This window comes from Scylla paramamosain, chromosome 7 (genome assembly GCF_035594125.1).
Source record: "Scylla paramamosain isolate STU-SP2022 chromosome 7, ASM3559412v1, whole genome shotgun sequence".
NCBI lineage: Eukaryota > Metazoa > Arthropoda > Malacostraca > Decapoda > Portunidae > Scylla > Scylla paramamosain.
In genome coordinates, this window is record NC_087157.1 from 11152501 (window position 1) to 11167971 (window position 15471).

The 15471-nt window shown below is 34.5% G+C and overlaps 1 protein-coding gene across 8 annotated transcripts in view; it reads right to left on the reverse strand.

The window, feature by feature from the left end:
- Window positions 1-3669: 3669 nt before the first annotated feature.
- LOC135101757 (nascent polypeptide-associated complex subunit alpha, muscle-specific form-like) overlaps window positions 3670-15471 on the reverse strand; it is a 190186-nt gene continuing 178384 nt past the window's right edge. For 3 of the 8 annotated variants that reach the window (XM_064006039.1, XM_064006042.1, XM_064006041.1), the window contains exons 15-17: window positions 14401-14454; window positions 13885-13971; window positions 3671-5518 (exon numbers count right to left, since the gene is read on the reverse strand). In XM_064006039.1, the coding sequence (XP_063862109.1) occupies window positions 4721-5518; window positions 13885-13971; window positions 14401-14454 (939 nt within the window). In that variant the 3' untranslated portion in view covers window positions 3671-4720. Of the gene's footprint in view, window positions 5519-13884; window positions 13972-14400; window positions 14455-15471 lie in introns of all 8 variants that reach the window. The other 5 variants (XM_064006044.1, XM_064006043.1, XM_064006046.1 and 2 more) reach the window with 3 other exon arrangements.

The following is a 15471-nucleotide window of genomic DNA, read 5'->3' on the forward strand; positions in this document are numbered from 1 at the left end:
TGTCACCTGGTTCCATATTACTCATTTGTTCCTCCTCCTCACAAGCCACCACTACCCACCACCCATCATCTTTGATCTATTTCTAAGTCATATAAGGACTTATATTTCCATTTATTTATTTCCATGTTGGATAAGAAAAATGTCTCTTAAATTTCAATTTATTAGGCTAAAATAAATAACATGAAATTGAAGATGTGATCTGAATGCCTTGGGTCAGGAGATGTCCAATGGAAGGAAAAGTTTGTGCAGTAAACAGTTATAAAACACAGAGTAACATTTCCTTGTATGTGTAAATGTAAAAATTCATGGCACAATTAAACTGTACAAAATAAGTTTACTAAGCCCAGATTCTTACAGCAAGGACCTACAGGCGTACATTTTGCTGTTCCTTTGTTAATCTGATCATTTAAAAGTATGTGCTTCATTTATGGTAAAGCAATACAGGAGTTTCAATTTAACTGACATTTATAATTTGACTGCTAATCTTTGAAGCACTTGACTCCCCAACAAAAAAAGAACACTAATAATTTATTTATATTCAGATTAACCAAGGTAAGATTGTTTCCATTCTGTCTACTGAAGGAGTGCAGCACCTGCATGTTACAACCCACTCAGGTGATTACTGTATCAGCGTGTATTGCAGGTGCTCATTCCTCGGCAGGGATGTGTTGTATATTAGTATAGTAACCACCAACAAATGTAATTTACTGAAGCTGACATTTTTTTTTTTTCTTTTTATCATGTCCTTTGAGGCTGGTGGACCCAATGGGCATAGTGTGGGGCAGCCTGGTTCATGAGTGTGGACACAGACAATGCACACACATTGTGTTTTGTGCTGCTACACACTGCACTGGTGAGGAGCTCAGCCAAGTAGAGTGCTACAATTCATGTTTTATTTTTAAATCATATCACACAACATTTAAACTTTAAGAATATATCTTAAACAATTACGTACATTCATACAATTATCACAAGTAATCCTTGGCCTTAATTAATGTCTTAAATGCTATTTTTGTGGTAGATATACAATATACAACACTTTCCATCACAAACTATAGTGTAACAACTTTAACATCAACCTGTGATTGGCACTTTGACATAATTATTGTACTGATCCCAAGTGGAATGTTAAGAAGTCTTCAGTCTTCATATAGTGTCTGGTTGTGGATATTATTATAGTCTAGGTTACATGGGCAAGCATTCCTTATTTACTTCAATCACAACCACAAGAAATAAACACTAATCAATTTATGTTCACTGACAAAGCAGATATAATTAAGGAGAAAGTTTACCTTCCATATATATCCTGTAAAGTATGTACGTATATATTTTTATTACAGGCTTACATTTACATCGTATATACTTTGAGAACCAGTGTGTTTAGCATAGAAAACACAAAATAAGTATTAGTTTTCCTTGCTGACCCAATAAGAAAACATCAGCCTTTCCCGGGCTGTGTGTACCAGGGCAGAAGATGCATCTGTTTACAGAAACCAGTAGGATGCAGGGCTGTCTTGTCCCTAAAAGTGAAGGTAGTGTTACCATGACAACATAAAAGGATCACCTGTACAGAATGTTGATATAGAATTGATGTGAAATTGTAACTTGTTCAAATCTGCTGAATGCCATATTCTTGCTTTTTGAGTTATGGGGAATAAAAAGAGGAAAATACATAATTGGAGATGTGAAGTCTTATGAAATACATACAAGATACATTTATGTAAAAATAATTCTAATAATTTTGAAAAGCGTATTATTAATTTAGTTCTTAGATGTATTCATTTGGAAACACAGGATATTGCTTACAAGTGCTAAAACACATGGGAGAAACCCACGGGATGAGGCCTCGCTCCCTGAGTGAGGTCCTCTGCACAACCCTCCTACTGGGGGCCATTGAAGCAATGTCAAGTGAAAACTGTATTTTTTTCATTAGCAGTATTGAAGAAAAGAGAAGCTTATTTAGCCTTCATTGAGGCAAATGTTCATTGCATTTATATACTGAGAATTACAAATAAGGAAAATACAGGCCAGTTTTCACAATTTGTCTTAGCTATGTGCTTTTGGCAATAATGCTGTGTCTCGTTCTTATAATATATCAGTCTTCCATATATGCATCTCTATTCATTTATAGGATTCTTCATGAGTTAATTAACATGGATGGATATGATATTTTAAGCTCATTGGGTATGTTATATAATTTCACTTATTTAAGCTAGTAAGTAAAATGCAGATTGTCCTAACACTTACATATTGGCATTAATTGGTAGTATAATTAATACTGAGCATATATATATATATATATATATATATATATATATATATATATATATATATATATATATATATATATATATATATATATATATATATATATATATATATATATATATATATATATATATATATATATATAATTATTTAATGAAAGAACTCATTTCCCTGTTAATATTATTCCAGTGTACTGAGTAGGAAATGAGACTTGTTTGAAAACATCTGTTCTGAGAACATGGTATGTGACTAATTCTGTAATTATACTGTGCTTTTATATACAATTCAATTTTAAGTATAATGGTTTTAAAAAAATATTTCAAATGCACTAGTCATCATTTTTTCAAATATAGATTTTGATCTAGTTTGAAATATACATATTAAAACTCATAAACCAGGAAACACTGCACATGATGCACTCAAAAAGACCTCCTATATATGAATAGTACCTATGTCAAAGTAGTAAAACTCATGCTCATATTCAACAGGCTATCACATATCAAACAGATAGTACTGTAGATTCACCTCAGAATAAGAATAAAAAAAAAAAAATCCAATATACTTCTTTGGTAAATATGACAAGCTATCTCTTGAATACACAAACTGTGAGCTTTATGCACTATGGCAAGAAGCAGATACTGGCTACTAAACTTTTATCTGGAATACTGCAACAACTAATATATTAAATGTTAATGTAAGGATCTCTAGGAGATAGAAGTATCATATAGTATTTGCCAGTCACATTCTAAGGTGAGAAAGGCATTCTGCACCTGCTGTGCTGGACACTCCAGTTATACAGGACTGAGCTATGTGGTGAAGAGTCATGCATAAGAGTAAGAACATAAAGGCTGCAAGAAAGCCTACACAAGAGTCCTGCTCTTCAAATTAGCTATCCCAAACTTTCAATAAAATTTCCTGCAAAAAGTACAACTCCATTCCTCCTCATCAAAGTTAGAAAACATCCTAAATCATTTATGTAAAAATCTGCATCTCTATTTGTTTTTTGGAAAATGAATGACCATGAAAATGGGTCTGCATAAATATATACCAACAGATATTATCATTGGACATGTGCATTTGTCATTATGCAGCATTTGTGCTTTTTATTAACAACACTCTGCCAACATGTAAATATGACGTAGGTATTAATGATTTATATATATATATATATATATATATATATATATATATATATATATATATATATATATATATATATATATATATATATATATATATATATATATATATATATATATATATATATATATATATACATGTGTGTGTGTGTGTGTGTGTGTGTGTGTGTGTTTGTGTATATATATATATATATATATATATATATATATATATATATATATATATATATATATATATATATATATATATATATATATATATATATATATATATAATTACTAGAACTATATTGTTTGAGATAATTCTAATGAGCAATAAGCAATACAAGTGGTATGGAAACAATACAATACTGATGAAACTGGTACAGCCCAGTAGACTTTATACTGAAGCTTTAAATGAGTCTTTCTGAGCATCAGTTTGAGGATCCTTGTAGGTATATCACAGTGCCACACTTGACCACAAACATAGCCCTCACAGCTATATAGTCTGTATCAATATACTTTTAATTACAAAATATTCACAAACTTTATGGATGTACAGAAATAGAGGATGGCAAATAGTTTAATCCCATTATCATTCTATATTCATATTCCAACACAGCAACCAGTTATTATACATATATATGAGTGTATTTTCAAATGACAGATGAGTAGTTTCCAGGGGTTTGTGTGCTATATGAAACCTGTGGCACAATGAGTGAAGCAATTCTGCATTTAAATGTTGATACCAATGAAGACCAACTTACTGTATTCTTGAAAACTGAAACAATGTTTGTAGTGATACAGCAACAGACTGAAACCATTTAAAACTATTAAAAACCCATTATCCAACTGACAATACTAAACAGACAGAACATTCCACTCCCTTCTGCAACAACAATCAGCGTCAGGCAATCTCTTTCCCCATCTGGTCATATGGAACTAAGAAGTAATTATGAACAGTTTTCTTCAAATCTTAACATGCCAACTTCACTGTGTCAAGTTTTAACCTGTGTGGATCAACAGAGCACTTCAAGACGGTACAGCTGAGATCATACTGCATCACATTAGGTGACTCTGTGGCTTGCTAGAGCTCAGTCTACAACTATGATGTAGCGTAGAATATGTATGTGTGAACTCATATCTCACAAAAAATTAATTGAACTTCCATACAACAGCAAAAATACTTAGTACTGTACTGAGTGATTTTTTGTGAATAATGATTTGATATTACATGTTATCTATTTTATCTCAGTTTCCAAGAGTGAGATAAAAAGTGTCCAGTAATACAGAACATTCACCTCTTGTTGCGCCTCCTCAGGTTCAAGTAGTGTTTAACTCTCATCGTCGGGCGGCAGCGGAGTGCCAAGGGAGGTGGTGCTGCCATTGGTGGTTAGCGAAGCATCCAGCGGGGCAGATGTGACACAGGCAGGGTTGGAGAAGGTGGAGGGTGTTGGTGGTGGAGTCACTTTGGGTGAAATATCTGAGGTGGTGGATTCTGATATAAAAGAATAAGCTGAGGATGTTGAGGGTTGCTTTGAATGTGATGCATGGATGATTGCCTCTATAGGATCATCTGTATTATGATTTTCTGCAGTGAAGGTGGTTGAGTTAACAATGGGCCTCAAAACTACAGTTGGACTAGAATCTTGAATAGAATTTGATTCCGAGCAAACACCTGTTATAACTTCAGCAGCATGATCTTCCAGGGAATAGAAGGAGTCTGGATCTGTTGGTGCGCTGTTAGAGAGAGAGATGAATGATGCTCCTCTTGAATCACAATTAGATAAGGGTCTTTCTTCAGCACTGACCATGGAATTTTCATCAGATGGGATGAAACACTCTTTGCCTGCATTGGCAATGTCTGTAATAGAAGTACTATTCTCTGTGGCAGGCATGGAAGACACAGGAGGTGGAGAGGTTGGCACTTGAGGCTCTGTTGGAGGAGGTGGTGTACCTTCTGATGAGGTGTTCCCAGAGGAGGGGTCTCCCGAGGCGGTCACCCTGCTGGGCGTGGCTCGGGAGTGTGTGGGGGAGCCACGAATAGAAGATGCTCCAGAGTTTGTGGGAGAACAGTATTTGGCACGAATGTGTAGGAAAGGTTCTGCAGACTTGAGGTTAAATACCGTCACCTGGAAAGTCACATAATTGAGATTAAAAACTCATATATTCTACCACCATTTTAGCATTGTCATTGTGTTCCAAACCAAAATTGTTCCCCTTGCTATTTCAGAGATCATTCTTTCACTCTTTTAACATGCCAAACCTTCCATACATTTCCATTACTCAAGCAATTCATTCTGCTCACACCACTGAAAACCTTCACATAATCATTCCATCACTTGGACAATACAGCTTCAGCTCTTATTCGACATAATTTCATTTATACACATTTGTACATTATGCCATCCAATGGTTAGTCCCAATAACAACTTGCAACTCTCTTCATATGCTTATATTGAACTGGATCTCTTCATCCATCATGATAATAAATTGCTTGTATACTTTAAAAGAATGGTAATGGACTGCTTTGAAAATTTAGTTTGTACAGTATAGGCATGCAGCCTATTCCTCTCAGAAATTGCTGCTTTATTTTCTTCCAGTACTAAATAAAATAAGAAACTTGTTCCAGTAATAAGCACAGTATAGTAGCATGTTTAGAATTTTTTTGCACATAACTGTAATTCTCTGCAATTAGTATAATGTCATCTGTGAAGACAACTGTAATTTATTTTCATATTAGTATTTTTCACTCCAACTTTACCAACATTGGTTTTCATTTCTAATTCCTGCCATTAATAGAGAAAACAACTAAGGTAACATCACATTCTTTACTCATATCCCCATGCACCTATTCTGAGCCTTTCATTCACTTATTACATGATATATGTATCTTTGTGAAATGTTTTTCCTCCACTTAGTTACTTTTTATCCACTTCAGACACCTTAAGTGAATCTCATTACTTTTTCATCAGTCCTGTCACACTCTTTCATATCTGTTGCTTGCTTTTGGTCTTTGGAGTCAACCTCTAATATGTAAAACCCTTTCTAATTCCAATCTTCTTCATTTTATGTATTTTGCACCATTGTACCTTTCTTCATCTTTCTATGCATGATTTAACCACACTTCCAACATAATTACATACCTCATTCATTTTTATAATCTTCCTTTGTTGTTTATGATAATAATCCCCAATGCTCAGTCTTGAGGCACCACTCTCTTAATAACCTCACTTTTCAGCTGCATCCAGTCAACTGCAATCTCTCTTTTGTACATTGGCATCTCATTCATACTTGATGCTTTCCACACTCAAAATTTTCTGTTGCCCTTATACCACTTTTTTCATGTCATCCTCTCTTGCAGCCTTTCACAATACTCATTTACATAACAGTTCACTTCTTTGTTCATACTGTAATAACCTCAAAGTGTTCTTATAATCCTTTAACAGCAATTTTCAATCTCAGAATTCTTTCACATCATCTGTTTTTCTTCCTATTTCTCTCTCCTTTCTGTCATTCTCAACACTACATTCTTTCAGCCTCTTCTTATATCTCAGATTTCAACAGGTTTTCACTGACCTACTTACATTTTGCTTTCTTCACTTCATCTTTCTTGAACTCTGGTTTTCCCTATACTTGCTCAAGAATATTCCCCAAGAGAGACCTAATATACAGCTCCTTATTTAAATAAATTCTCCTCTACCTCCATCAGTCACCATGCACTTCCTTTCAGTTTCTATTTTCATGCTATCTACTTGTCAAAAAAGTTCCTAGAATGTTACGGTAAATTCCTTAAAACGTACCTTTAACATTTTCATCCTTTACAATCTCCTATATGGCATTCGCATCTTTGGTGACTTCTTTTGTTAAGTACATTGGGAAAAAAAAAAGAAAAGGAAATATCACTCGAGTTTTCGGTCATCAAGTGCGAAAATAGAACAGGTTATTCTACTTTAATTCCTAGATTTGAGTTAACATTGTAGATATCTTATGTTAGATAAGTTAACATCTTTATTTAATTTTAATCAAGAGGGAGGACATTGAAAATTATATATTTTTCTATTATTGTCTCATGGAAATTATAATCCACCACAATAAAGAGCAGGAAACGAGTTAGTGTACACTCAAACATATTATTTTTATCACAGTTTATGTGAAGAATGAAGAAACTAGTGAACTATACATATATATATATTTTTTTTGTAAAGTAGGTTCTTGATTTACACAAAGGATGTTATCTGGTAAAAAAAAAAAAGAAAGAGAGGCAATTCTGTACTTAGTGAAGCACAGTAGTCCCAAGCAGATAATATAAACATACATATGTCATTATGTCTAACCATGTACCAGGTTGAGATTTATCTTAAAGAGTGGTAGCTATGACAGGCCATCACATCTTGTCTCACTGTTGTAATAAAAACACACAGGAGCATCACCACCAGCGGCACAACACCCAGACATAGTGCAGCTGTAGATGCAATCACTGAGTAAGATGCAGTCAGCCGTGCTACTCATGCTCACCTTATGGAAAGCTAATGCCATGTCAAGAATGAAATGCTGAATCATCTGTTTGGGACTGCAGTGTGTGATTACAAATTTCACACATGTTTATTAAAAGTTCCAGGGGCTGTGTCCCATTGTTTTTCGCAAATAAAATCTTAAAAAAAAATTGAACAAGATTGCTTTTTTTGGCTGTGGATATTTGAGACCTGACCTAATTGGCAAAGATATGCTTTGGTGTCATATATGGATAATGAAGGCAATTATAAGAGTAAATTTAAGGTAAACTTGGCTAAAATTTACAGGCTCTGGTAGTGAGACTAGGTGTTGTCATGATAGATATCCCACCCACTCATCCTTTTGTGACGTTGATGTGATGTTTAATTATAACCTAAGAAAAATCACCCATCCAACCAGCAGCTCTGTCTTCAGTAACTGCATCTAAATAATTGCTAATCTATATGTATGTACACCCAATATATAGCACTAAAGAACACATCCCTGATTACTGGTGGCATGCCCTCACATGACCATAACTAATGTCACATCATTTATGAAAAAGCAACACAAATTAAAGCCCATGTTCCCTTGCACTGTGATTTTTCTGCTGATTGTAGGGCAAGCCATTCATTGCTGGACTTTGCTAGTATGGATAGTTTGATGGGGGAGGGTAATCCAGCTGACAGTCTCTGTACACTGGGTATTTGATATATGCGAATTCGAGATATGCAAATTCTGTCATATACAACTAACCTAAATGTGCCAAATATTCTCAATATGTGAGAAAAATTTGCTATTATGTAACAGAAATGGTGCGATTGGTTGGTGAGGTAGGGTGAATGACTTACACTAGAGGGCAGTGGGTGCTAATGTTTTCTTGCACTTTCCTCACACCATACACAACCCACAATTTCTGAGTTTTTGCTTGTTTACAATGTCTTTTCATGTTATATTTTACAATTCATCTTTACTAATGTGTTTTACTGTTGCTTTAATGTTTTGTTTTTTGTGAAATGGTGCCAGAATAAGTATTTAGAGGGTTAAAAAATAGGTCGTGGAACATAACCACCCCAATAATTAATGGGATGATAGGTTTGATATATGTGAATATGAGAGCTTTTTGCAGAACATAACCCTCACATAAAATGAATACCTGGTGTATTGGCAAAATAATTTTTGTGTTTGGTGTGAAAAAGATGTGTGACATTGGAGAGGAAGAATGCAGATGAACTGGATGAAAGAGTCAGTGAGGAGGAAGTGGAGAGATGTGTGAGAAGGCAGAAGAATGGTAAGGCAGCACGCCCAGATGATATACCATATGAGTTCTACAAGAATGATGGTAAGTTAGTGACTGATAGAATGACTGAATCATTCAACCAAGTGTGGGATGAAGAGAGAGTGCTGAAAAAATGGAATGAGTGCTGAGTGAGTGTGTTGCATATGGGAGGATACAAGAGTAAGAATGAGTTGAAGGGCTACAGGCTGATTGCATTAGTGAATAAAGTAGGTAAAGTTTTCAGTGCAATGTTGAATGAGAGATATTATACAAGTGGACTGAGGGAGCTGGAGAGTTAGGTGAAGAACATAATGGATTCCATGTGGACAGGAGAAGTTTCTGGTGATTCATGGAAAGGCAGAGGACACTGTGGCACTTACAACACTATTATATACTAGTAACTATCTGGATCTTGGGTGTGGTTCACCAATGATGCAAAAATGAGTACTGTATCGAGATTACACAAACCATCTAATGAGTCTCAACTAAATGAGTTTGCTATATTTCACGCCACTAACAACAACATGCTGTACAGCATGTCAACAAGCACATGGTATTTCATACTGCCATGGCGTCCTCTCTCCTCTGTAGCACAGAGACTGGCTCATGTATCACCTCAAGAAGCTAATTGTACAATATAAAAGAGCAGTGAAATGTTTTCTAGGAGTCAGGAAACATCTGGTAGAAGCCAGAATGCCACCCATGCAGGATGTAATTATGAGAAAGATGCAATTTTATAGAATCCAAACTGCATCAAATTTAAAAATGAGCCTTTGCATATGGCATATGAAATGTGTTGAAGAGCAAATACCTCAGGCTATAGATTCCTTTCACAGTCACTGCAGTGTGATTATAATGTAGATCCACTATACTGGGACCATTAGAGCTAAGCCTCTACTAAAGGTTTGAGTGGCCATGTCCTATTGTTATGTGTGTGTATATGTGTATTTACTTAGTATTTACCTAGTTGTAATTTACAGGGCCTGAGCTATGCTTGTGTGGTCCTGTCCCCATATCTACATTTGTCCAGTTTTTCCTTGAAGTTGTGCACACTCGTTGCTGACACTACATCCTCATTGAGATTGTTCCAAACTTCTACATTTCTCTGTGGGGAACTATATTTCTTTATGTTACTCAAGCATCTTCCTTTTCTTAATTTTGAGTTGTGTCCTCATGTGCAAGTGGTATTTCCTACTTTTCTCAGCAGCAGTTTCTCATTATCTATTTCTTCCACTCTATTCCACAATTTATAAAATTAGTATTAAATCTCCCCTTCCTCTTCTTTGTCCTAATCTTGGCAGATTCATTTCCTTTAACCTGTCTTCATATGTTAGTTCTACCAGTTCTGGAACCATCTTTGTTGCCATTCTTTGTATCCTTTTTTCTATTTTTTTCACATGTTTCTTCTTGTAGGAAGACCTCACTGATTCAGTGTATTCCAACTTTGGTCTAATCATAGTGGCAATTATCTTTCTCATCATATCTTTATCCATGTAGTGGAATGCTGTTCCAATATTTCTCACCATTTTATATGTATCTCTGAATATCTTTTCTACAAGCTTCTTTGACTGTTGACTATCCTGTATTATCACTCCCAGATCTTTCTCTTCTTGCACTTTTATTATTTCTTCATTTCCTATTTTATATGTCCGTTTTGGTCTCTTCACTTTTTCCCATTTCCATTACATGACATTTTTTCACATTAAATTCCATCTCCCATTTCTTACTCCAGTCCCAGATTTTATTCAAATTCTCTTGTAGAATTTCAGTCTTTGTTATTTCTTATATGTCTGTAATTTTGCATAATCTTCAAACAAGTTCGTGCAACTCTTCACTCCTTCAGGCATATCATTTATGTAGATCAGGAAAAGTACTGATGCTGGCACTGATCCTTGTGGTAATCCACTATCTACTTTTCTCCATTTCAATTTTACATCCTTTACTACCATTCTTATTTCTCTTTCCTTTAAGTAACTTTTCATCCATTTTTTTTTCTTTTTAATTTTTCCATTTAATCCTCCTATATTTTCTAGCTTCTAAGATAGCCTGTTGTGGGGAACTTTGATGAAACCAATATTTATATCTAAATACAGTCTACCCATCCATTCCCCTCCTCTGTTATGTCAGTCATTCTTGAATAAAAGTTAATCAAATTGGTTACACATAATCATTTTTGTCTAAAGCCATACTACTTTTTTGTTATTATATCATGTTTTTCTAGAAAGTCTGTCCACTGCTTCTTTATCACTTTTTCACATATCTCACATACTATGCTGGTCATTGATACTGGTCTATAGTTTAGTGGTTCTTCTTTCTTTCCACTTTTATAAATTGGCACTATGTCTGGTCTCTTCCATTCCTTAGGCACTCTTCCAGTTGATATTGAGCATTAATTATGTCATATACTGGTTCAATTAATTGTTTCCTGCACTTTTTTAAAATGAAACCTGATATTGCATCTGATCCAGTTGCTTTTATTTCTTGCAGTTCCTCCTCCATTTTATAAACTTCTTTAATTACTATAATTTCCCACATTTCCTTTTCTGTCTCCTTGTCTTGTGGTTCTTTAAATTCTGATTCTTCCGTGAGAACTCAGTGAAACATTTTGTTTAGCAATTCACTCATGTCTTTTGGGTCTTCATATGTTTCATTTCCATCCCTCAATCTTTCTAGTTTTCTTTTAATTTAATTTTTCCATTTTATGAATCTGTAGAAGAGTTTTGGTTCATTCTTGGACTTTTCAAGTACATCCTTTTCATATCTTTTCTCTTCCTCTCTCCTTATTTTCACATATTTATTTCTTGTTATCTTAAAGTCTTCTTCATTTTTTTTGGTTTTGATTTCTTTAATCTATGCTGTCTTTTTTTGCACTTGCACATATTGCAATGAACCACACCTGTTTTTCTTTTCCTTTAGGTTTGTATAATGGGACATATTTATTCACTCCTGTCTGTCTTCTGTAATTCCATAAAAATGTCATACTTATCTTGCACATTATTTGCTCTTTTCAGCTTTTCCCAGTTCATTTCTTCATAAAATTTCTTAATTTTCTCTTATTTTCTTTGTATAATTCATCCTCTTCACTGACATCATTATCAGTCCCTATTTCAATCATTACATGGTCACTTTTTTTCCCATGGCACATACGTATATTAACTCTTTAGTTAGGTCGGTTTGTTTCATTAGTGTTAGGTCTAGTCTTGCTGGTTCATCATCTCCCCTATATCTTGTGTTTTCAGCCACCTATTGCATCATTGTATTTTCCATAGTCAGCTTCAGAAATCTTTCTCTCTCATGCAATCTCATTTCTCCCTGCTTCATTTCCTAATTTACTTCTTTGCAATTGAAGTCACCAACCAGTAATACTCTTTTATTACTTTTGATTAATTTACTCAAACAGTGAATAGTATCTTCTATTATTTTATCATATTCTTCCTTGCACTAAGAATCTATTTTGAGTGATACATAGGTTGTTATTACTGTCAGTATTTCTCCATTATTATCCTCCAAGTTAACACTCACTATTTCTGCTTTTCCTTCTCCATATTTCATTATTTTTGTCTTCACCTTTTTCTTGTCATTATCATTACACATCCACTTCCTTTACCAATCCTGTCTCTTCTCCATATATTGTAGTTTTGTTAATGACTAAATGTGTGTGTGTGTGTGTGTGTGTGTGTGTGTGTGTGTGTGTGTGTGTGTGTGTGTGTGTGTGTGTGTGTGTGTGGCAAAAAGATGGAGCTACTGGTTGGATGGGTGATTATTCTTATGTCAAAGTTAAATGTCACATTGATGACCTGAAAGGCTGAGTGTGGGGTATCTGTCATGACAACAGCTAGTCTCACTATCAGTGCCAGTAAATTTTAGCCAAGTTTACCTTAAATTTTCTCTTATAATTGCCTTCATTATCCACATATGATGCCAAAGCATATTTTTTCCAATTAGATCAGAGTCTAAAACATCCACTACCAAAATAGCATCCTTGTTCGACGCTTTGTTAAGATTTTATTTGCAAAAAACAATAGGACATGCCACCTCAAACCTTTAATAGAATAATCTCTATTGAATCTGGATATATGTTATTTTACATTCATATACTTTTAAGAAATGAAAATCATGAACCTACTGTATAAAAATAAAAAATAAGGAGACATGAAGACCTACAATCTATGACAGTAATAATGCATAATGCCAAATAAAAATATTCCATGTGTTTATTTAGCAAACCTTTCACAAAATGAGAAATGATCACTCAGCCTGTATTACTTTTCCTGCACATGAGCCAACTTCACAGTGCAGGAGAAGCTTGTTTTCTGACTCAATGAGCATTTAATGCATTCCTGATACTATATGAAAACATGCTTCAAAATTGGGCTCTTGTTTTATGTTATGAGTTGGAATTGTAAAAATGATGCTATTAATTTTACTCCAAACAGTCCATCAGCTTCTCAAAACTGCATCACATCCATTGGCATTACAGTTAAACTCTGTTCTTTTTCCATGTGCTGTATTGGTGAGAGAAAAGTCAACATATATGTAATGTTAAGCTACCATTTGGTGACATGGGCTGACCCATGACAATGTGGAACTGGCCTTTTAAAATGATGAAGATGATGGTGATGATGATGATGATGATAGATGGTGATGATAATGATAACAATATAGCTTTAAACTAGTTCCATCCTAAAAGAATGATGGACTGATGCAAGAGTAAACCTAACTTGCCTGTTTAGGGTCATGGCGAAGAAGGTAGTGTTCGAGGGTGTCCCAGCCGCCCCCGACCCTCACCATGACGTGTTTCCCTTTCAGCAGCTGCAGGGAGAACATAGAGGAAGAATTATCTAAATGCATGCTGTGATATATGCAAGTGTAGAACTTTATGTTATTATTGTATATTTAATACCTGGTTTGAATGTATACCTTATTTGTCATATTTTATATCAAATCTGTATTATAGACCATACTTGTAATTTTGTGATAAGGAATGTAAAATACTGGTGGTTCATAGACAAATATCAGATATTAAGGTAAAGAGGCATTATTGTGTTACTCTGATGCAGTATTACATGCACACATCTATGACATACAGTGAGACAGGTCAGCATGCTGGTGACTACTGACAGTAACATCAAAGGTTCCTTCCATGCCACCACAGGAATGAGAAACAAAACTGATTTCAAAGATTTACATTAAAGAAGAAAGAAACTGACAATAAAACCAAACAAAACTAGTGGTGTTTACATAGGGCTCTAGGGAAGTGGTGACCATTGCAGGTGCAACTGGGATTCGGCGGTTCTGTTTAAAAAACAAAATATATCAACTGCTATTCTAGAAACTTTGTGTAAAAGGTTTATCAGATTGTTTCAGTTATAAAAATTTCAAAATGACACAAAATAAGGGAATAAAAAATACTTCTGTAACTGGTTAATTAAAACTGTGCACTTTGATTTGTCTAAATTATAACTTATCAGACCTTAATTCCCTGGGTCACAATTAGGATTTGCACAATTGCAGATGGGTTCCATGCACAAATAGGGCTCAAAGTATTGCACGTATTGAGCTGTATTCTTAGGGAGTACTTGGCAAAATCAAAATAATTCTCTCTGCTGAAGAATTGTTTAAGATCTCAGGAATTTTCTTGGCATACAGTGTGTGAGTTGTGTGTTATTCAAGTTCTGTGATTCTTGAGTTCACTGGTCTCTAAATTCTCCAGTCTTGACATTCATACATAGTTTTTTTTGCAAGTTTTGCACTGATTTCACGCCTAATATCAAATATGTGACACATTCCCAGCATCCATGTTTTATTATCTTCCCATCAGCTGACACTCTCCACAAATGCTTGTTTTTATCCTAAGCCTCCCACAGTGCCTTAGTTACAGCAGATGTGCCTTTTGTTGTTTCCAATAAGAACTAGAACAAAGAAATATCCTTGCATTGTTATTAGTATTGTAATTTTCTTAATACAAGAGTTTTCTGTGATATCTTCATCCCCCCATCAAAAAAAAAAAAAAAAAAAAAAAAAAAAAAATCACAAATCCTCTTTATGTATTTGTAATTATGGGCAAACTTATGTGATATTTTTATATGAGATCCTGCAATTGTGTAAATCCCAAATTTCAAGAGAATGGCCCTCACATTGTTTTTTAAGTAGTACAGCAAAACCTCAACTTTGTCAAACCTGGATTTATTGGATCAAGATGGTACTTTATGGTATGTGGTTTGTAAGATACAAAAACCTTGCATGTGACTTGTTATGAAGGTGTTGGTTCATTAGTTCTTTCATGTGTGTATATTCAGACCACATTTTTTT